Source organism: Somniosus microcephalus, chromosome 1 (genome assembly GCF_052327205.1).
Source record: "Somniosus microcephalus isolate GS21.2 chromosome 1, FLI_Smic_1.0, whole genome shotgun sequence".
In the NCBI taxonomy this organism is placed as follows: Eukaryota; Metazoa; Chordata; class Chondrichthyes; order Squaliformes; family Somniosidae; genus Somniosus; species Somniosus microcephalus.
The window spans coordinates 412,288,199-412,312,414 of NC_140987.1; the positions used below are offsets into that span (position 1 = coordinate 412,288,199).

The 24,216-nt window shown below is 43.1% G+C and overlaps 1 protein-coding gene across 7 annotated transcripts in view; it reads left to right on the forward strand.

The window, feature by feature from the left end:
* The first annotated feature begins 1,786 nt into the window (after window positions 1-1,786).
* smarca1 (SNF2 related chromatin remodeling ATPase 1) overlaps window positions 1,787-24,216 on the forward strand; it is a 123,358-nt gene continuing 100,928 nt past the window's right edge. For 3 of the 7 annotated variants that reach the window (XM_085999210.1, XM_085999216.1, XM_085999225.1), the window contains exons 1-2: window positions 1,788-1,981; window positions 4,575-4,628. In XM_085999210.1, coding sequence (XP_085855336.1) covers window positions 1,934-1,981; window positions 4,575-4,628 — 102 coding nt within the window. In that variant the 5' untranslated portion in view covers window positions 1,788-1,933. Of the gene's footprint in view, window positions 1,982-4,574; window positions 4,629-20,450; window positions 20,529-24,216 lie in introns of those variants that run through there. The other 4 variants (XM_085999183.1, XM_085999202.1, XM_085999192.1 and 1 more) reach the window with 3 other exon arrangements.

The following is a 24,216-nucleotide window of genomic DNA, read 5'->3' on the forward strand; positions in this document are numbered from 1 at the left end:
ATATGAAATTACATTCGTTGCATTGGTACTAAGAGGGTGAAAAGCTAACTCATTCAACCCAGCAGGACTCAGCCTGCTTTATTGAAATAGCAAACAGTTACAAAGCAGTGCATAATTTGGGGATTTTGATGATATCACAAACATTCATATCATCAGCCCTCAAGATTGGGTATCACCATAAATCTAGTTTTGTATACATACAGACAGGATAATTGAAGGTAAGTTGTTGAATTCAGACTTTCTCTCAAGTGTGTTGAAACCTCAGAAGTAGTTTGGTGCCATTATAGATTGGTTTCTAAATTTGTAAAATACACATCCATTTCAGGTTTAAGGTAGGCTTAAAGCTTTTAAAATAATTATGATCCATATAAAAGATGAAGCAAAATATCTCTCCAACCATACATGCAGCCACTTTCTGAGTTCCACAGTTGCTGCACAGATGTGTAAAGGAGCAAAATGCCAATATTTGTGCATCCTACCTTTTGTTTGTTGTTACGATGAGTGAGTGCCTACAGTCTGACTAGGAAAAAAGTATATTTGATACTTTTCCTGTTATCTGATGAATTATGGGTGGTCTAGTGGTGGGCTACCCTCATTCCAAACATGAGAAGTTAGTCTATTATGGAGTTGGTTTTTTAGTCGTCCAGTAGAAGTTTGTGTCTGATTGCCAGCTTCCTTAAAAAAAACAGGAATTTTAATGTCTCCATGCTCCTCTCCAAAAAAGGCCTATTATAGTAATTTATATAATGGGTGAAGTCCTTTTTTGTTCAGGCCAATTGGGTAAGCTTTTTCAAAAATTAATTTCCGGGATGTGGATGCTGCTGGCAAAGCTGGCATTTATTGCCCATTCCTGGGAAGGTTGTTGTGAGCTATCTTCTTTACCTGCTGCAGCTCAATGCCACAGGGCATCTACAAGTACCCCCTTACCAGAAGGGCACTACAAATAAAAATACAGATGCCCTGTCAAAACAAAAAGATTGATTTTTTTTAATATCATAGTTTGGAGATTTTGCCGAATAAAGCGGTCAATATTCTGTGATGCCCAGTGCTTACGGAAAACCTAAAGCCTGTGATAACCTGGGCATATACCAGAGTGTCATGAAGTCATGTTGTTCCCAGATTTGTTGTATCATGACAAAATGAAGGAGTACAACCAGAGATAATATAAGGCATAATCTCTTAACTTTTGTGCCAATGACATATCACCTCACTGACAAAAAGAGTCTGTGATCCAGAAATATATTCACTGGCGAATCTGGGAAACTTTAAGCCATCATCTAGAAAGCAATTAATCGGACTGTACAGGTATAAATCAGTGGCCCCCATCCCCTATAAAGTGCAATAAGTAGGAAAAAGAACCTTGCCTTGGCAGCTTATGTTGGGAATAACAACAGAAAATGTTGGAAAAACTCAGCAGGTCAGGCAACATCCGTGGAGAGAAATTTGAGTTGACGTTTCGGGTTTGACCCTTCTTCAAAACTGGAGAGAAAAGGAACTTTTCTCTCAAAGGAACTTTTCTCTCCAGTTTTGAAGAAGGGTCAAACCCGAAACGTCAACTCAAATTTCTCTCCACGGATGTTGCCTGACCTGCTGAGTTTTTCCAGCATTTTCTGTTGTTATTTCGGATTTCCAACATCTGCAGTATTTTGCTATCGTAGCTTATGTTGGGGAACGAAGGAAGGGGGCGGGGTTGGTCTTGCGCGTTGGCCAATATGTCACAGACTGGCAGAGGAGTGTCTGCTGAATGATTGGTGGAAATGGGTGACACATCTCGCGATAGCTCTTCAATATGACAAGGGGGAGGTTTTTAAAAAAAAATAACCGTATAATAACAATGTGATGAAAGAAGCTCGGTTTAAGTGAAACCCTAGCGTCTTCATGATTTGTGTTTTTTCCCTCACACACAAGGAGAAGCTAACCTCGGTAAATCGGGATGTGTGAGGAGGGAGCCAGCACCTCGGGGCAGGCTGAGGAGGCCGGGGTGAGTGTGGAGTGTGGACCCGGAGCGCGAGCGCCGGCGCTCCTTCATTGTTACTAACTTTGTATCTTTTCGCCAGCCGAGTATCGGCGTTCGAAGGCGGGAACACTACTTTCATTGAACAGACATCCCGCTTTTTGTAAATGTACTGTGGTTGAGGAGCAGCTTTTCCACACGCATTGAAAGCCGGTCTTCTGTTTAAAAAACACACACGCATATGCTTGAACCTCACTGCGACTGTTTGTTTATTATGCTGATTATGGGGGCTTTTTCAACCTGTGCATAATTATTTTTTTTAACCTCCTTCTGTATTTGGGGCCTCAGACTGTGCGTTGCTCTCTGGCCGGGCGAGTGAGACGCCAGTGAGCCGGGGGGATGCAGTCCAGGCCTCGCTCTCCAATACGTCAGCGCTGGTCACTTAACGCGCATAAATATGCATTGTGTGACGCCTCCTGAGGAAAAGGGGCAGTGAGGTTTGCAACATTAACGCTGAATTTCTTCATTATTGTGGGAATGTTTTCTGTAAAAATACTGTCTAAGCAGTCTGAAAAGAAGCCAATTGAGGGGGAAATCGCACTTGAGATATGTAAATTAAATTGGCACAGATAAATAAACTTGGATTATTCCAAGTAAGACAAGAAAGTATGACCAGTGGACATTTAGAACAGATATCAAGAAAAACTTGCTCAAAAGAAGAACAACTATACAGTGCCTTATAACTCAGAAACATCTCAAAGCACTTCATGTATAAGTAATTATTTTGAAGTCCAGTAAATGTTCTTTTAGAGATAGTCATAAATGCTTGGAGTAGACTGCCAAGCAAGTCAATGAAACCAAAAATATTATTAGGTTTATTTAAAATATTATTAGATACCATGCCATGAAGGCAGAATAAATGTGTCAGAGGGATGCATTTGAATGGGCTGAATAGCCTATTCTTAACCCAGATTTTTATGTTCTTTTCCTGATAGTACAACAGTAAGAAATTGATACCAGTTACTTTCTGGTCCCATAGTACTACCCTCCTTATTCACCTTTCAGAAGGCTAGTGCTGTCTGCAATTCAGTGACCACAACAAGCACCATGGAACGTATCTACTGTAGTAGTTCCCTAGCTTTCTTTCCCCAGTTTCTTCATTGTGATTATATTGGAACCAATCACGAGTGTACTAATACCCGATGTACTGAGTCCAAATGGTTTTCATTGATACCTACTACTCAAATACTCTGGGGCCCCTTTCACACTAGGAGTATCAAATGCTTTCATGCCTTGGAGCACCTCTCCACAGTTCTCCCAGATCCCTTGATGCCCTGCCCACACTCCCAGGCCTTAAAACTCCTGACTACTCCTGTATCACAGGACTTTCAAACCATAGCATCCCTCTCTTAGTTCTCGCAAATGCCAGGATGTCTCCCATACCTCAATGCCTCCCCTCCACTGATCCCATGTTCCAAGACTCCATTCCCACTCCAAGCACCCCTTAGTATCCCTTACCAATGTTAGCAAACCCTGGCCTCCCAGTCCCCTGTATGGCTATACTCTAGGACACCTATCAGCTATCCTCCCACCTCAAACACTGAGCAGAAAACACAGCCCCACTCATTCTCTGATACTGCTGCAGACACGGTGGCATCGTGGTTAGCACTGTTGCCTCACAGCACCAGGGACCCGGGTTCAAATCCGGCCTCGGGTGACTGTCTGTGTGGAGTTTGCACATTCTCCCCGTGTTTGTGTGGGTTGCCTCCGGGTGCTCCGGTTTCCTCCCACAGTCCAAAGATGTGCGGGTTTGGATGATCAGCCATGATCTCGTTGAATGGCGGAGCAGGCTCGAAGGGCCGAATGGCCTACTCCTGCTCCTACTATGTTTCTATGTAATACCTGCAACATACCTCCTACCTTCAATCTGGAACATCTTCCCCATGTACTTCATCTATTTTTTTTTAAAGAAATAAAATTAACTACATGGATAAAACATTTATAGTAATCATGAACAATTTCCACATAAATACGCAGAAATTCGAGGAATTCAAAGCCAAACATACTATTGTGAGTGCGATAGCAAAATACTGCAGACGTTGGAAATCCGAAATAACAACAGAAAATGCTGGAAAAACTCAGCAAGTCAGGCAACATCCGTGGAGAGAAATTTGAGTTGACGTTTCGGGTTTGACCCTTCTTCAAAACTGGAGAGAAAAGGAACTAGATCAAAGGCAGGGCTGCGATCGGACAAAAGAATAAAAGAACCAAAAGAAGTAAAAGAGATTAGAAGCTAGACGAGATGGTAATAGGCTGTGATTAGGTGTAAAGTGTACTGGCAGGGCAAAAGATAGCTGCCAGGTGTGAGAGAGAAACAAAAGGAAAGGGGGGGGGGGGGGGAAAGGAAAGGAGTGGAAAAATATAAGTGAAAATGAAATGGGGGCCGAGGTTATGATCTGAAATTGTTGAACTCGATATTGAGACCGGAAGGCTGCAGAGTGCCTAATCGGACTCTGATTTTTAATGTATAATAGTTGGATATAAATTTTTTAAAATTAGCATTACAGTTTATAGCTACTGTACAAGATGTTTGAAGTAATAAATCACTAATGTTTTTCAGCAGTTGTATGATCAGGCCTGCCCTGGACTTAAACAAGAAACTTCAAATACACAGGTACATGGATAAATCTGGTTGCGGAGGCTGTGTGTGCATTCTGATACATACAGATATTTCATATTTATTATTTAATTTTAGTCTTATCTGTGGACTCCAAGTTTTATCAGTGTTTGTAGCCTTTGGAAGGAATTTATTTCTACTTTTAGTCTAATCTTTTTGTACCCAGGTTTTGGCTGTAGAGGAAATTTAGTTAAATTAGTTTTTGTTTTCCTCCTTTTCTAGTTTTCTCAGGGTTTTTCATTTCTAATATTAATTGTTTCAATTCTCACACAACTTGCCACAAGAGATGTTGAGAAACAAAAAACGGGGGCTTGAATAACAACTGAATATAATCCAATAGCAAAATAACAACCGAAAATGCTGGAAACACTCGGCAGGTCAGGCAGCATTGTGGAGAGAGAAACAGAGTTAACGGGCTGAATTTTGCCAGCGCTCAGAGTATGGGTTTGGAGGTGGGTCCGCTGTCAAAATAGCAAAGATTGACTGGGAAGGAAACCCGCTGTCAACCTGGAGTCTCCCTGGTGTCGGGTCTGTCTGCGCAGAACTGACCCGACACCAAGTGGCGGGGGAGACAATTGAGATCATTAAATGGCTTGTTAACAGCCAATTTAATGCTATTTTGAGCCTACCGTGTAATTTTACGTGCTCCCCCATGGGTTACCCGCTGCTCGGGGAACACGCCAGCTCACCCTGGCATGAGTTGAGTCTGCTTTGATTTATCTGATAACCTGACAGCTGCAGAAGTGGTATAAAGGATACCATGTTGCAGCTGTTTAGTTTCCGAGCTCAGAAACTGTTGTTTACTGCATTTGTAAGACATATAGAGATTTCTTTAGCTTGCAAGTGTTCAGAGCTAACTCTATATCCAGTGGCGCCTCATTGGAACAGCCTCTCTCGCCATTGACAGATCGCTTCTGTCATCTCACCTGCAGCTGCCATCTATTGCAGCAACATCGGTGCCCTTGAAAAAAATCTCATCTTGGTCCTCTGAATCCTTCCACGATCAGCCCCAACACTAACATCACCAGGCACACCAACATCACCAACCTTCTCCGCCATCACCTGATGCTGGACAGGACATAGGGCATCAGCACCTGATAACATTGCTGCCCGGGAGACCAGCGATGGCATCACCATGGCCAGATTTACTTCACTTGACGCTGTACATCCTGTCTGCCACATGATGCGCCAGGCCCACACCAGCACCGTAAAGCTTGTGTCCTATGCAATGTCCAAGCCATTCCTTTCACACTCATCACAATAGCGGAGGAGTTATGTTTCAACATTCACTGGAACTCACTAAGCCACCTCTCAAGTGCCTACCCTTGTATGTTGTTAGTTGCTATGCTTGCAGTAGGATGAGGGTGAATGTGAGGGGTGGCTAATGAGATGGGGAAGTGATAATGTAGATAGAGAGGGATGGATGGAGGTGCAAGGTAAGTTGGTGTGAGTAAAGATGTGCAGGAGTAGGGTAGGGAAGGCAGAGTGATGGGGATGTGATGAGTGGCACAGCAGGATGAGGTTGAGTGTGGCTTGGCATTAACATTTTGTGATCTACTGAGATTATTGAAAGGTTTACACCACTGCAGCCAGGGACTCCTGACAACATCCCTGCTTGTGTCCTCCTGTGCAATGTGCAACCAGCCTGCGTTGAACTCCTGGGGAGATCTCTATTCAGCCCATGGGAAGGGAAGAGGACCTGCCTGGATGCAGACGTGCACCTTTGTGCAGTGCTTGTTTGCAGCACCTCAATGCTGCAGCACACTGACAGCACAACTGTCAAACTCAATGTGGCCGAGAGCTCCCTTTAAGGAAACCGGCTGATGATGCGTTATCAAATGACGTCATCAAACCCGCTTCCTGTTAATTGGCCAGGAACCCCGCAGGGCGAGCTTAACAAGGGTAATATATGGAAAATCTTTTTCAGAGAGCGGCTGCAGACTGGAGCGGGACTGGAACCCGCTGACCAGCTCCCGCCGCCATCCCCCCCTTCACAGGGAAATCGTGGCCAACATTTCAGGTCGATGACCCTTCGGCAGAACTGGAAAAGGTTAGAGAAGTAACAGATTTTTAAGCAAGTGTGGGGCAGGGAAAGGGAGGAGGGGAGGAAAGAACAAAAGGAAGGTCTGTGATAGGCTGGAAGGCAGGAGAGATTAAAAGACAAAAGGGATGATGGTACAGGTAGACTATCCTTTATCCGAAAACCTCGGGACCAGCCGTGTTTCGGTTTTCGGAAAATTTCGGATTTCGGAAGGTGGGTCGGCGGGGGTCCGCGGGGGGGGTCGGTCGGGGGTCCGCGGGGGGGTCCGCAGTCGTGGCTTGTCCGTCGCTGCTAGCCTGGAATGCAATGAAGTTCCGCATTGCCACCAACAGGTCGTCGTGCTCGGTCGGAATAGGGGCCGGCACCGCCGCGGGCTCAGAGCTCTCGTTGCTTTCGAGCCTTTGGAAGAGAGTCAGGTGGTTCCGCCGGGGGGTCGTGCGCACGACTTACGCTGACCCTCTGCTCAGCGTAAGTTGTGCGCCACTCTGGTCATGTCGTGCGCACGACTTACGCTGACCGAAAAAACCTTCGGTTTTTAGAGGGTTTCGGTTTTCGGAAGTTTGGATAAAGGGTAGTCTACCTGTACAAGGCAAAAGGAGATGGTAATGGGACAAGTTAAGAAACAGAAGATGACTCTAGATGAGGTGTAAAAGGCAATGGCAGAATGATCAACAGCTGCCATGTGAGAAAGAAAAAGGAGGAAAATAATATATAGGGCCGAGGTTATAGTCTGAAATTGTTGAACTCGATGTTGAGTCCAGAGGGCTGTAAAATGCCTAATTGAAAGATGAGGTCCTGTTCCTCGAGCTTACATCGAGTTTCGTTGGAACAGTGTAAGAGGCCGAGGATGGAGAGATCAGAGTGGGTGTGGGGCGGAGAATTAAAGTGACAGGCAACCAGAAGCTCGGGGTCACGCTTACAGACTGAACGGAGATGTTCTGCAAAGCAGTCACCCAATCTGCATTTGGTCTCCCCAATCTAGAGACCGCATCATGAGCAACGAATACAGTATACTAAATTGCAAGAAATACAAGTAAATCGCTGTTTCACCTGGAAGGAGTGTTTGGGGCCCTCGACAGTGGGAAGGGAGGAGGAGGTAAAAGGGCAGGTGTTGCATCTCCTACGCTTGCACAGGAAAGTGCTGTGGGAAGGGGTGTTGGGGGTGATAGAGGAGTGGACCAGGGTGTCGCGGAGGGAGCGATCCCTTTGGAATGCTGAAAGGTTGGGGGGGGGGGGGGGGGAAGATATGTTTGGTGGTGGGATCACACTGGAGATGGCGGAGGATGATCTGTTGAATGTGGAGGCTGGTGGGGTGAAAGGTGAGGACAAGGGGAACCCTATCGTGGTTCTGGGAGGGAATGGAAGGGGTAAGAGCAGAAGTGCTGGAAATGGAACGGACACGGTCGAGGGCCATGTCAACCACAGTAGAGGGGAATCCTTGGTTGAGGAAAAAGGAAGACATATCGGAAGCACTAGTATGGAAGGTGGCATCGTCAGAACAGATGCGGCGGAGACAGAGAAACTGGGAGAATGGAATAGAGTCTTTACAGGAAGCAGGGTGGGAGGAAGTCTAGTCCAGGTAGCTGTGGGAGTCAGTGGGCTTATAGTGGATGTTTGTCAATAGCCTATCCCCAGAAATGGAGACAGAAGTCGAGGAAGAGAAGGGAAGAGTTGGAGATGGACTATGTGAAGGTGAGGGAAGGGTGGAAATTGGAAGCAAAGTGAATTAAATATCCTAGTTTCGGGTGAGAGCAGGAAACGGCACCAATACAGTCATCAATGTATTGGAAAAAGAGGTGAGGGAGGGAACCTGAGTAGGACTGGAACAAAGAATGTTCCACATATCCCACGAAAAGGTAGGCATAGCTAGGGCCCATGCAAGTTCCCATAGCAGCATCTTTAATTTGGAGGAAGTGAGTGGAGTCAAAGGAGAAGTTGTTCAATGTGAGAACAAGTTCAGCCAAGCGGAGGAGTCTTGTGGTGGATGTGGACTGGTTGGGCCTCTGTTCAAGGAAGAAGTGGAGCGCCCTCAGGCCATCCTGGTGGGGGATGGAGGTGTAGAGGGATTGGATGTCCACGGTGAAAGGAAATGGTTAGGGCCAGGAAACTGTTAAAGTGGCGGAGGGCGTCGGAAGAACCGCGAATGTAGGTGGGAAGAGGCTGGACAAGGGGAGAAAAAATAGAGTCGAGATAGGAAGAAATCAGTTCCGTGGGGCAAGAACAGGCTGAAGCAATGGGTCTACCAGGACAGCCCTGTTTGTGGATCTTGGGAAGGAGGTAGAAGCGGGCTGTATGGGATTGGGGGACTATGAGGTTGACCGCCATGGAGGGAAGATCTCCAGAAGAGATGCGGTCAGTGACGGTCTTGGAAACAATGGCTTGATGTTCGGTAGTGGGGTCATGGTCCAGGGGGAGGTAGGAGGAGGTGTCGGAAAGCTGGCATTCAGCCTCCGCACAGTAGGGGTTGGTTCGCCAAACAACAACAGCGCCACCCTTGTCGGCAGGTTTAATGACAATGTTAGGGTTGGATCGGAGAGAACGGAGTGCTGAAAGTTCTGAATATAATCATTTGTTTCAGTTTCCAACATATGTTCCAAAAGTTGTGGACTGCTGTCTGGTGCTGTTTTACTCCCACACTAATTTTAGGTTTTATTTTTAGTCTCATCTTTAACTCTTAAGTGTGCTGTTCTTGTAGTTTTAATCTTCATAAATTTACTTCTAATTTTAATTTTGTTGATGAAAAAACAGTATTAGTCTTAGAATATTTTACTCTTCATTTTAGTTGATGAAAATAGCACTACTAGATTCATAAATATTTGGATCTTTTTGATGGAAAAGTGAATGTACGCGTTTGATTTATATGTACGTTTAAAAAAAAAAAAAGGAAACTACAGCCTGCCAGTTGATTTGTAAATATGTACCAGCATCTGCCTAATTTTAAAATAATAAGCGGGAGATAATAATGCACAGGTAAGAACGGGGCTTGAATTGTGGCACTTTAGCAATTCCTGCTATGATGGGAAGGCTTCCTTAAAGTCTTGATGTCCTGTATATGTATTTTTTTTAAAAAGAAAGGCATTGAATTTTTCACTTTTATTTAACTTTTTTTTAAATGTCAAGTTTCATAACCGATAGAAACACAAATTCAACTTTAAATTTTTCTTTTTTTTCCTGACGTGGCTCAGTTCGGCAGCAGCGATCTCTTTTCCCCAGTTAGCGAACAACCAAAAAAACACTGGAACTGCGCCTGCACAACTACCCCCTATTTCTAATCATCGTTTTTCTCTTAAATAACAAAACAAAAGCAAATTGTTGCATTTTTGGCACTAGCCTTACTTCAGTGTATTGATAACAATGCAATAGGGGGAAAAAATCACCTGTAAGCCAATATACTTTTTGTGTGATACTGATCACCTCAAATATAACTACCCTCACTATAGCCCAGTATTACACGGCTCAAAATGATCTCCTCAGTTTTAGTCCACATTTTTGGCAGTGAAGGGTGATTTTCACGGTTCAAGTGGATATGCTAGTACCATAGCATGAAATTTTTTTACTCTCGCTATTAACATTTTATTGAAATCCTGATGACATGTTTATTTATCTTTGTGATTTGGGAGAGTGGGGAGAAACTATAGTTATGTTTGTGAAAAAATTACAGAACTCTATTATTTGAGCACTAGGCAGTGGTCAGGTAGTCAAGTAATTCAAATATACCAGCGATGTATGGTTTCTATTTCAGAAAAAATGTGATCCATCTTGTATACTAACAACTTACTATACAGTAGAGTGTACTGACTGTTCTGTAGTCTCCTCCCCAGCCTGAGAAGGGCAAAGCTTCTATTTTTGCTTGTTTCCCCTTCTGTCTCCATGGCGAAGGCAAGAAACTAGCCACCCTGGAAATCTTGGGTGTCAGACTATTTCTTACCACAATGATGCAGTGTGACTGTGGTTTTACTACAGGGAGATTGTGCCAAGCATAATTGAGGTTTGATTATTGTTGGAATTAACTCCTTTATAACAGTGATTGCATGTTGAAGAAATAAGCCTGTTGGGGCCAGCGGAATTCACAAATTGCCTCACAAACTAGTACAGTAATATTTCAGTTTTTCCTTTGTTATTTTACAACTGCTTTAGTAACTGTAAAGAGAGAAAATAGAATATGAGAGTAAACTAGCAAGAGACATAAAAACAAATGGTAAAAGCTTCTATAGGTATGTAAAAATGAAGAAATTAGTTAAATTAAATGTGGGTTCCTTACAGGCTGAGACAGGAAAAATTATAATGGGGAATAAGCAAATGGCAGATCCATTAAGTGAATACTTTGTATCTGTCTTCACGGTAGAAGACACAAAAAACATTCTGGAAATAGTGGGGAACGTAGGGTCTAGTGAGAATGAGGAACTTAAAGAAATTAGTATTAGTAAAGAAATAGTGCTGGGGAAATTAATGGGACTAAAAACTGACAAATTCCCTGGACTGGATGGTCTAGACCCTAGGGTTTTAAAAGAAATGGCTACAGGGATAGTGGGTGCATTGGTTTTGATCTTCCAGAATTCCCTAGATTTTAGAATGGTCTGCTCAGATTGGAAGGTAGCAAATATAACCCTACTATTCAATAAAGGAGGGAAGAGAGAAAACAGGGAACTATAGGCCAGTTAGCCTGACATTGGTAGTAGGGAAAATGCTAGAATCTATTATTGGTGATGTGGTATCAGGGCACTTATGTAATCCTATGTAATTATGATTTTCTAGGATATATGGCACAGAGCAGGCCATTCAGCCCAACCAGTCCATACCGGCGTTTATGCTCCACTCGAGCCTCCTCACGTCTTTCCTCATCTAACTCCATCAGCATAACCCTCTATTCCCTTCTCCCTCATATGCTTATCTAGCCTCCCCTTAAATGCATTTATACTATTTGCCTCAACTATTCCCTGTGGTAGCGAGTGCTCTCCGAGTAAAGAAGTTTCTTCTGAATTTCCTATTTGATTTCTTGGTGACAATCTTATATTGATGGCCTCTAGTTATGCTCTTCCCCATAAGTAGAAACACTCTCTCTGTATCTACTCTATCAAAAGCTTTCATAATTTTAAAGACCTCTATTAGGTCACCCCTCAGCCTTCTCTTTTCAAGAGAAAAGAGACCCAGTCTGTTGATCCTTTCCTGATGGGTATACCCTCAGACGTGACTCCAGGATGGTATGTTGCCTCCCTGGTGCCAGGGTCAAGGAAGTGACTGAACGGCTGCAGGGCATTCTGAAGGGGGAGGGTGATCAGTCAGAGGTCGTGGTTCACATTGGTACGAACAACATAGGTAGAAAGAGGGATGAGGTCCTGCAACAAGAATTTAGGGAGTTAGCAGATTAAAAAGCAGGACCTCAAAGGTTGTAATCTCTGGATTACTCCCAGTGCCACATGCTAGTGAGTATAGGAATAGGAGGATAGAGCAGATGAATGCGTGGCTAAAGAGTTGGTGCAGGAGGGAGGGCTTTAGTTTCCTGGATCACTGGGTCTGTTTCTGGGGAAGGTGCGACCTGTACAAGTCGGACGGGTTGCACCTGAACCGGAACGGGACCAACATCCTTGCGGGGAGGTTTGCTAGTACTGTTGGGGGGGGTTAAACTAACTTGGCAGGGGGATGGGATACGGAGTGGAGCTATAGTAGGGGTTGATGCACAGCTAAATACAGGAAACTTTGTGTTATCTGGCACCGACAGGACCGAGCTGTTGCGTCCCCTCAAAACTGCCGGACAAACCAGCACTAATGTTGAAACAGACGGAGATTTTGAGCTCCGTATCTGGCAACAAACCCTACAGCTTCTAAACAGTCGGCAGTACCTTGCAAGCGTCTCTGTAGCTTAGCAACAGCTTCAGTGAGACCTTGCAAAGCCTGACTGGTGGAAAAAAAAAAGCAACGAAAAAATAAACCTAACGAAACGGCTCCTGATTTTTGCCGGTGGCTTGAGCATTCCGGACAGTTAACCTCTGGATAATACAAAGTTTCCTGTATAGAGGAAAAAACAAATCAGCCTGGAAGGCAGAGCAAATATGTAACGGCACAAGGGAGTATGGCAAGGCTGGATGGCATTCATTTTAATGCAAGGAGCCTTGCAAGTAAGGCAGATGAATTGAAGGTGTTGATGAACACATGGGAGTATGATATTGTTGCTATCACAGAGACATGGTTGAGGGAGGGGCAGGACAGGCAGCTCAATATTCCGGGGTATAGAATCTTCAGGTGAGACAGATGGGGGTGTCACAATATTAATCAAGGAATCAATTACTGCTGTAAGGAGGGATGATATCTTAGCAGGTTCCTCTAATGAGGCCATATGGGTAGAACTTAAAAAGAAAAAGGGGGCAAGCACTTTGCTGGGAGTGTACTATAGGCCCCCAAACAGTCAGGTGGAGATAGAGGAACAGATATATAGGCAAATCTCAGAAGTGTAGAAATAATATGGTAATGATAGTAGGGGATTTCAATTTCCCCAATATTAACTGGGATAGTCAGAGTGTGAAAGACTTAGAGGGTGTGGAATTCTTAAAGCGCATCCAGGAGAGCTTTTTGAGCCAGCATGTAGAAAGTCCTATAAGAGAGGGGGCGGTACTGGACCTAATTCTAGGGAATGTAGCCGGGCAAGTGGTAGAAGTGTCATTAGGAGAGCATTTTGGTGACCATGACCATAATTCGGTGAGATTTAAGGTAGCCATGGAAAAGAACAAAGATGGACCGGAAATAAAGGTTCTAAATGGGGGGAAGGCCCATTTTAATATGATAAGGCAGGATCTGGCCAAAGTGGACTGGGATCAGCTACTTGTAGGAAAATCCACATCAGAGCAGTGGGAGTCTTTCAGAAAGGAAATAGAGAGAGTACAACGCCAACATGTTCCTGTAAAAGTCAAGGGTGGGACCAACAAACCCAGGGAACCCTGGATGTCAAGGGATATACAAGAATGGATTAGGAAAAAAAGGGAGGCTTTTGACAGATACAAAGGACTAAAAACAGTGGAAGCCCTAGAGGAGTATAGAAAGTGCAGGGGGTACTTAAATTTTTTTTAATTTTTTTTTAAGGAGAGCGAAGAGGGGGCATGAAAAAACACTGGCCGGCAAAATAAAGGGAAATCCCAAGGTGTTTTATAAGTATATTAAGGGCAAGAGGATAACCAGGGAAAGAGTAGGGCCCATTAGGGACCAAAGTGGCAATCTATGTGTAGAGCCGGAAGATGTGGGTGAGGTTTTAAATGAATATTTTGCATCTGTGTTGACTATGGAGAAGGACGATGTAGGCATAGAAATCAGGCAGGGGGATTGTGATATACTTGAACAAATTAGTATTGTGAGGGAGGAGGTACTAGCGGTTTTAGCGGGTTAATAGTGGATAAATCCCCAGGCCCTGATGGGATGTATCCCAGGCTGCTGTGTGAGGCAAGGGAGGAGATTGCAGGGGCTCTGACACAAATTTTCAGAACCTCTCTGGTAGGGTTGCAAAATTCTGGGAATTTTTAAAAGAGGAAACTTTCCATGGGAATTTGGGGAATTTATGGGAATTTTGAGTTTTTTTGCACACTGGTTTTTGTCTCTGACCCTTATATTATCTTTGTCGTCAAAATAGACATACTGTTCCATACAAATAAAAACAGGCTTTCAAAACTTTATTTAGGTTATAATTTTGAACTTTATTGAACCCCCAGACTGGGATATTGCCATTTCTTGCAGCGACTCCTTACCCTCCAGAAGGCTGTTGTACATTATGACAACACCACCCCATCTAGTGTTGTTGGGCAGCTTCAGTGTGGTGTTCTTGTTCTTTGTCATTTGCTTGGAGTTGTAGGTTGCTGCAACTACCTGTTTTCCCCTGACATACTTAACAACTTGCTTGGCTCTCTTGTACAGTGCTTCCATGGTTCTCAAACCCATGATGTCCTTGAGGAGCAGGTTAAGCCCATGAGCTGCGCACCCAATAGACGTAATATGAGGGTAGGCCTCCTCCACTTGAGCCCAAGCAGCCTTCATATTCGCAGCATTGTCAGTAACTACTGCAAAGACCTTTTGTGATCCAAGATCGTTGATGACCGCTTTCAGCTCATCAGCAATGTATGTGCCTGTGTATCTGTTGTCCTTCGTGTCTGTGCTCTTCGTTATCATTATCGCTATCGTTTCTTTGAGCTTTCCTTGGACTCTGTTAGACTCGGCCTCCAGCAAATAAGTAGACAAAGCATGTCTGGTGGGAGGACAGTATGCAGGGCGAATAACATTGAAAAATCTCTTCCAGTACACATTGGCTGTGAGTATGAGGGGTGAGCCTGTTGCATATACAGCTCGAGCAAGGCACTCATCTGCACTCTTCTGGCTATGGTTATCCATTGTATCAAAGAACCTTCCAAGTGGGCCAGGAGTTGCTGATGATAAGGAGCCTGATGCTGAATGAGAACCATCATCTTCTTGAATGGAAGCAGAGGAACTCTGGGCTGACTGCTGTGAGCTTTGAGTGAAGTTGTTGCATTTGGATAAATGCTGCTGCATCTTTGTGGCATTCTTTACATATGGATTTCTACAGTGTTTGCACATGTACACAGTCTTTCCATCTTTAATGCCTGGGGTAAAATGCTTCCACACATCCGACGGTAAACGTGGCATTGTTCTATGCAGAGAAATAAAGGGCATTCATCTCTGTGTCGAACTGCGGTTGATCAGCACGATTGCAACAGGGTGAGTACATTTTTGCTGATGCTCCATGTGATGGAAGCATGACCTGTACACACACGACGCTACATCACCAATAGTGTATTATTTTGTATATTTTAAATTGAAGGACAACAGAGTTCAACAAGTAACTGGTTTATTTGGTATAAAGTCTGATTTACTTACTGCATCATCACAACATCAGCAGAAAACAAAATGACTTCCCTCAGGACCCCTAACCTGGATCTTAAAAAAACTATAGCAGTCTTACAGATGCCTGCAGGCCAATCACAATTCGATATGCAAATATTACAAATAGAGGGAGCTAATCGCTCATCCGCTCATCCACTCATCCAACCAATCAGGACACATTTGTTCACAGTCACACACAAAACTTGTAATTATTAAAACAAGCCAAGTAAGAAGATAAACATATATTGATTAAGAAATTCCTTAATAATTAAGATTCCATCTCTGTTAGTAATTTTAAAAGAGGACCTGTGGGGGGAAAAAAAAAAGAAATAAATACAAAAAAAACAATATTATGCTAGCATGTGCTTTTTTGGGCAAAATTCCCAAGCTAAACTTCCCGTGGAAAATTTCCGGAAATTTACTGGAAACTTTCCACCCCTTTGCAACCCTACTCTCTGGCCACAGGTGAGGTGCCAGAGGACTGGAAAACAGCTAACGTAGTACCATTGTTCAAGAAGGGTAGTAGGGATAAACCAGGGAATTACAGGCCAGTGAGCCTAACATCAGTGGTAGGGAAATTATTGGAAAAAATTCTGAGGGACAGAATTAGTCTCCACTTGGAGAGGCAAGGATTAATCGGGGATAGTCAGCATAGCTTTGTCAGAGGGAGATCATGTCTGACCAATTTGATTGAATTTTTCGAGGGGGTGACTAGGTGTGTGGATGAGGGTAGTGCAGTTGATGTAGTCTACATGGACTTCAGTAAGGCTTTTGACAAAGCCCTGCATGGGAGACTGGTCAAGAAGGTAAAAACCCATGTGATCCAGGGCAATTTGGCACATTGGATCCAAAATTGGCTTAGTGGCAGGAGGCAGAGGGTGATGGTCAAAGGTTGTTTTTGTAACTGGAAGCCTGTGTCCAGTGGTGTACCGCAGGGATCGGTGCTGGGTCCTTTGCTGTTTGTAGTGTACATTAATGATTTAGATATGAATGTAGGAGGTATGATTGGTAAGTTCGCAGATGACATGAAAATTGGTGGAGTGGTAAATAGCGAGGAGGGAAGCCTCAGGCTACAGGACGATATAGACGGGATGGTTAGATGGGCAGAACAGTGGCAAATGGAATTTAACCCTGAAAAGTGTGAGGTGATGCATTTTGGGAGGACTAACAAGGCAAGGGAATACACAATGAATGGTAGGACCCTAGGAAGGACAGAGGATCAGAGGTGTACATGTACATAGATCCCTGAAGGCAGCAGGACAAGTAGATAAAGTGGTTTAAAAAGGCATATGGGATACTTGCCTTTTTTAGCTGAGGCATAGAATATAAGAGCAGGGAGGTTATGATGGAGCTGTACAAAACGCTAGTTAGGCCACAGCTGGAATACTGTGTGCAGTTCTGGTCGCCACACTATAGGAGGGATGTGATTACATTGGAGAGGGTGCAGAGGAGATTCACTAGGATGTTACCTGGGCTGGAGCGCTTCAGCTATGAAGAGAGACTGGACAGGCTGGGGTTGTTTTCCTTAGAGCAGAGAAGGCTGAGGGGAGACCTGATTGAGGTGTGCAAAGTTATGAGGGGCATAGATAGGGTAGATAGAAAGGAACTTTTCCCTTTAGTAGAGGGGTCAATAACCAGGGGGCATAGTTTCAAGGTAAGGGGCAGGAGGTTTAGAGGGGATTTGAGGAAAAACTTTTTCACCCAGAGGGTGGTTGGAATCTGGAACTCACTGCCTGAAAGGGTGGTAGAGGCAGGAACCCTCACAACATTCAAGAAGCATTTAGACGAGCACTTGAAACGCCATAGCATACAAGGCTTCAGACCAAGTGCTGGAAAATGGGATTAAAATAGACAGGGCTTGATGGCCGGTGCAGACACGATGGGCCGAAGGGCCTCTTTCTGTGCTGTAAAACTCTGACCCTCGTATTTCTGATATCATCCTTGTAAATCTTCTCTGCACCCTCTCCAGTGCCTCTATATCCTTTTTATAATATGGCGACCAGAATTGTACGCAGTACTCAAGTGTGGTCTAACCAAGGTTCGATACAAGTTTAGCATAACTTTACTACTTTTCAATTCTATCCCTCTAGAAATAAACCCTAGTGCCTGGTTTGCTTTTTTATGGCCTTGTTAACCTGTGTCGCTACGTTTAGTGATTTGTGTAATTATACTCTGAGATCCCTTTGCTCCTCTACCCCACCCAGGCTTGCACCCTCCAAGTAATAAGTGACCTCCCAATTCTTCCTACCAAAATGTAATACCTCACATTCATTTGTGTTGAATTTCCTTTGCCAATTATATGCCTATTCTGCAAGTTTATAAATGTCTTCCTGTAATTTGTTCCAGTCCTCTTCAGTATTAACTATCCCCCCCAATTTGGTGTCATCCGCAAATTTAGAAATTGTGTTTTTGATTCCAAAATCTAAACCATTAATATAAATTGTGAACACCAGTGGTCCCAGCACTGATCCTTGTGGAACACTACTTCCCACCTTCTGCTACTCTGAATAGCTACCCTTTACCCCTACTTTCTGCTTTCTGTCTTGAAGCCAGCTAGCTATCCATTCTTCTACTTGTCCCCTGACTCCGCATTCTCTGACCTTATTCATTAGTCTATTATGTGGTACCTTATCGAAGGCCTTTTGAAAATCTAGATAAATTACATCTACTGCATTACCCTTGTCTATTCTCTCTGTTACCTCTTCAAAAAATTCAATGAGGTTGGTCAAGCAAGACTTTCCCTTTTGAAATCCATGCTGACTATTCATTATTATATTTTTGGCTGCTAGATGTTCTTCTGTTTTCTCCTTTAGTAGGGATTCCATTATTTTTCTTACTACCGATGTTAAGCTGATTAGTCCATAGTTCCCTGGACATGTTCTATCTCCCTTCTTAAATATAAGTATTATGTTAGCTATCCGCCAGTCCTCTGGCACGACACCTTTTTTTAAAGAATTATTAAATATTTGTAGTAACGCCTCTGCTACCTCGTCCCTAGATTCTTTTAAAATGCGTGGATGTAATCCAGGATATTTTTCCTCGCGTTTGATTAGTTTATTTAATATATATCTATATTTTAAATGCAGTTATTTCATTACTAATCTCATGATCCAATGTCATGTTCACCTGTTCTATCTCCCTGGTAAATACTGAAGCAAAGTAATTATTTAATATTTCTGCCATCTCTATCACTGTCTGTGGTGTTATCCTGTCCATCCCTTAGTGGCCCTATTCCCATCCCGGCCTTCCTTTTTTTATTGATGCGCCTGTAAAATATTTTACTTTTTTTTAATGTTCCTTGATAATTTAGTTTCATAGTTCCTCTTTGCCTTCCTAATTGTTTTTTTTTAAATTTCTCTCCTAATCTCTTCATATTGTTCCTTATCATGCTCTCCACTGCTGTCCGTGTACTTAATGTATGCCTCTTTCCTTACCCTCAATGTTTCCCTTATGGCTTTATTCATCCATGGTGTCTCATTAGTGTTTAGCCTGTTCTTGTTTTTTAGCGGAATATATTTTTCCTTGACTCTGTTGAACACCATTTTAAATGTTTCCCATTGCTGTTCTATGTCATTGTTTGCCAATATTGTTGTCCATTTTATTTTCCCAAGTTCTATTCTCAGCCCCTCAATCATCTTTTCTCCAATCTATTACCCTGGTCTTTGTCATACTTATGTCCTTTTCAATTATTATTTTAAAGCGTATTATAGTATGGTCGCTATTGCCTAGATGTTCCCCTACTTTTCCTTCTTATCTGCTCTGGTTCATTCCCCATTACTAGATCCAATAATATATCCTCCCTTGTTGGGCTTTTTATATATTGGGTTAGAAAGGAGTCCTGTACACATTGTAGTAACTCTATTCCCTTTACCTACCTCTTCTGTCCAATTAATATCGTGGCAGTTGAAATCCCCCATGATTATTATTCTATGTTTTTACTCGTTTCCATAATTTGTTTGCCTATTTTTTCCTCCACCTCCTTTCCACTATTAGGTGGTTTGTAGACTACCCCATTAGTGTGATTGATCCTTTAATATCTTTTATCTCTATCCACAGGGATTCTGTTTCTGTCTTGCTGATAGCTACATCACTTTTTTCTACTGCCATTATGTTATCCCTAATAAGTACACCTACTCCACCTCCCCTTTTCCCCTCTCTATCTTTTCTAAATATGTTATACCCTGCAATGTTTAATTCCCAGTCCTGATTTTTATGTAGGCATGTCTCAGTAATCCCTCCTATGTCTGATTCCTCGCAACGCATGATTCCCTCCAGCTCCCCTGTTTTATTACGGACACTGTGTGTATTGCTGTACAGTTTAACTCATTTTTAATGAGTTTCACTTTATTCCTTTCATCCTTTCACTTTATTTTTAACCATCTTTTTACACTCCTGTTCTATAACCCCATTTATTCCCTGTCCATCAATGTCCTCCATTACTTTACTCTTTCCTATGCTCTCCTTTCCTGTTTTGTTTATATTTAGGCTGGTTTTATTTCTTGTAGATCCCTCTCCCCCCCCCCCCCCCCCCCAATCTTACTAGTTTAACGGCCGCGATCTTACTTCTGGAGATGTGCTGGAGGCGGGACTTCTGGTTTCCGGGCTTCAGTCCCACCCCAGTGACGTCTGATGAACCCACGCTATTTTCCCTTGGTTGGCCTTGTTAAGCCTGCCTGAGCTTAGCTGACCAATTAAGGGAAAGCCGGTGACGGATGACGTCGGCGTATGACGCTTCATCTGGCGAAAAATGTTTTGACAGATGAATTGTCCGCGTTTGACAGCTTTGAGAAGCTATCAAACACTGACGATCTCTGTTCTAAGATGAGCTCTTGCACAGAAGGTTCACCAAGACCTCTCTCCTCAGCAGAAAGCAAATGGCTGCTGCATCTGAGAAAGCAGCAGCCATTCTGTCATCTCTACCGTTGAGATGAGGCACCTCCTGGATTCCCAAGGGTTGAAGCCTGCAGAAAGAAATCAAGGTAAGGAAACTTTTTCCAACACTTTACACTCACCTCTCATACTTACCTGTCCACACTTGCACCCATCACTCACCTCTCCAGTGGACATTTCGATCCCTCTCACGCCCGCAGACCCACTGCTCGCCTTGCTGACCCTGACGAGGTTCGCAGCCGTCAGGAAGCTTTAATCCCCTTCCCGCCTCGAGGAGACGGGTCCTTGCACGAGTCGGGGACCTGCCTCCTGGGAAGATGGTTCGGAGTGGGGTTGGGACCCATTCCCAATTTTCCTCATATTTTGCCAGCAGTCCTGTCTCCAAACCCGCTTCCTCAAGGCTGGTAAAATCCAGCCCAAAGTCTTTGCCACCTTCCTATTTAACCTTTCCGCTAGGACACGGGTCGCATCCCGGTTCAGGTGACTATGATTGGGCAGAGTCAACACGGTTTTATGAAAGGGAAATCGTGTTTGACAAATCTGTCAAGAGTTTATTGAGGTTGTAACTAGCAGGGTATATAAGGGGGAACCAGTGGATGTGGGTGCATTTGGATTTTCAAAAAGCATTCAATAAGGTGCCACACAAGAGGTTATTACACAAAATTAGGGCTTCTGGGATTGTTGGGGGTAATATATTGGCATGGATTGAGGATTAATTAACGGACAGAAAACAGAGAGTAGGAATAAACAGGTCATTTTTAGGTTGGCAGGCTGTAACTGGTGGGGTACCGCAAGGATCAGTGCTTGGACCTCCGCTATTCACAATCTACATCAATGACTTAGATAAGGGGACTGACTAATGTATCCAAGTTTACTGATGATGCAAAGTTAAGTGGGAAAGTAAGCAAAGAGGCTACAAAGAGATATAGACAGGTTAAGTGAATGGCCATAAATGTGGTAGATGAAATATAACATTGGGAAATATGAAGCTATCCACTTTGGTAGGAAAGTAAAAAAGCAGAATATTTTTAAAAAGGAGAGAGACTCGGAAATGTTGGTATTCAGAGGGACCTGGGTGTCCTTGTACACGAATCATAGAAAGTTAACATGCAGGTACAGCAAGCAATTAGGAAAGTAAATGGTAGGTTAGCCTTTATTACAAAGGGATTGGAGTATAAGAGTAAAGAAGTCTTATTGCAGTTACTTGGAGAGACCACACCTGGAGTACTGTGTACAGTTTTGGTCTCTTTACCTAAGGAAGGATATACAGGAAACTTTGGTTTATCCGGAGGTTGTATGTCTGGAATACTCGATCTAACGGCAAAAATCAGGAGCCGTTTTCTATAAGTTTTTTTAGTTCTCGTTCTTTTTTTTTCCCCAGTCAGGCACTGCAAGGTCTGTAGCTATAGCAACAGCTTCAGCTAGAGATGCTTGCAGCTGCAGCCGACTCTTTAGAAGCTGTTGCTAAGCAACAGTGTTTGTTGTCAGATACGGAGATGAAAACCTCCGTATGCTTCAACATTAACTTTGTATGTCCGGTAGTTTTGATAGATCGGCAACACATCGGTGCCGGATATCACAAAGTTTCCTGTACTTGCCTTAGAGGGACTGCCACAGAGGTTCATTAGACTGATTCCTGGGATGGAGGGATTGTCCTATGAGGAGAGATTGAGTAGACTAGGCTTATATTCCCTAGAGTTTAGAAGAATGAGAGGTGATGTCATTGAAACGTAACATTCTTAAGGGGCTTGACAGGGTAGATGCTAGGAGGATGTTTCCTGTGGCTGGGGAGTCTAGAACCATGGGTCACAGTCTCAGAATAAGGGGTCAGCCATTTAGGACTGAGAATAGGAGAAATTTCTTCACTCAGAGGGTGGTGAGTCTTTGGAATTCTCCACCCCAGAGGGCTGTGGAGGCTCAGTCGTTGAGTATATTCAAGACAGAGAGCGATAGATTTTTGGATTCTAAGGGAATGAAAATGAATATGGGGATAGGGCGAGAAAGTGGAGTTGAAGTAGATCAGCCATGATCTTATGGAATGGTGGAGCAGTATCGAAGGGCCGAATGGTCTACTCATCCCATTTCTTAAGTTCTTAATATGTTTCTCCTTTTTCTGTAGGATATTTGACTTACTTAACCTATGTTTCTATGATATTTCCGATTTATATATAAATATATTTTTTTAATCTTTCACTGCCTACTCGGACTTCCCTCAAGCTCATTTCATAGCTTCAAACTATGCTCCGCAACTATCCAGGATAATCGCAGATCACCAGTGCCGGCTCCCAATGTTAGAGGCAATCTTATCCACTGCAGTGCCGTACTCCCACTGCATTAAACTGTCTAGAGCTCAGAAGATCTGCCTTCAATATTGGGATTCAAGACGTGATCTGGGAACCCCATTTTGGCTTATAAAGCATATGAAAATCTTTTGCAATTTGATATATATATATATATATAATATAAACAGTTTCAAAATACAATTTAAGGATCATTGAATCCAAGTGTTCACTTTCAGGTTGTTACCTACCTCTTTAGTGGGCTGCAGAATCCGACCAATAAGTCGAAAATAGCGTATGTTTTTATTGATTTTTAGGTTAGTTGCAGCTAGATAAGTTGATTTAACCCTAGTATAAGAATAATGTATGCAACTTAAGTAGACTCTAGATGTACAATGGATCAAGTTACAAAGAACCAAATGGTAGATTACAGTGTTTTGTGTTATTTAAATGAGACTAAGCAGATTTATCAATATAACGAGCATGTTTCTTTTGGCCCTTTTTCCATTCTAGAGCAGTTTAGAGAAGATACGAACTTTTACTTGGAAAATCTTTGAGCTGTTTAAAGTAGGTAATCTTGATAGGAACTACATTAGGTTCAGATGCAAAAGAAGTTTTAGCCGGAGCTGCCTATAACAAGAATGGCTTTAACAGCACCAAATAAGAAATTGAGAATAAAAATTGCCAATGCTGGAAATCTGAAGTAAAAAGAGAAAATGTTGGAGATACACGGCTGGCCACTCAGTTTCTTAAAGTGAAAGGACAGGTTAACATTTCAGATGGAGGCCTTTAGTTGGAGCTCGGGGTATTCTAACAAAGGACCTTTGTGTCTTTTCTCTTTCACACATTGATGACCTATTGTTTATTTCCAGCTATTTCTGGTTTTGTTATTTAATAATCTGTTGTCTTCAGCATTATATTACCGTACAGTATACAGGGCCGTGAAATAAGATTCATTTGAAAAAACTCTACTGCACTTATTATCGATAATCTGAGCTCCCCAATAGCTCGGTGGTTTTACACAGTAAGTAGCTGACCATTACAGACTAGGAAAGTCTCGAGTCCAATCCCTGGGACTTGCTGATTTGAGTTAGCTGATCTCAGCTGGGAAGGACACTCCACTGGGGAACAAACCTGAGCGGCTCAAACAGAAAAAGCAATTAAAACTGAAGCTTTGTGTTTGTGTAACTGCAGATATTTGAGTCTTGTATGGGGCCACTCCACAGGAAGCAGGTAATCTGGCCATCTGAGATCTGAGTTTATTTTGTGTGATGTGGGACAGGAGCAGTTGGATAGGTGCAGTGATGAACAAGTTTGCTTATTTTTAAAGTTCTGGTATTGTCCACCAGGATAGCGTGAGTATGTTCCATTTGCCAAGTTCTCTGATTATTCATAGTTTAGCAAGGGTTGTTGCTTTTGTACAGGGACTACAGGTTCCTGGTGTTCTGCACTCCAGGTATTTGGAGTCAGATGTGGAACATTTGAAAGGAAGGATTCC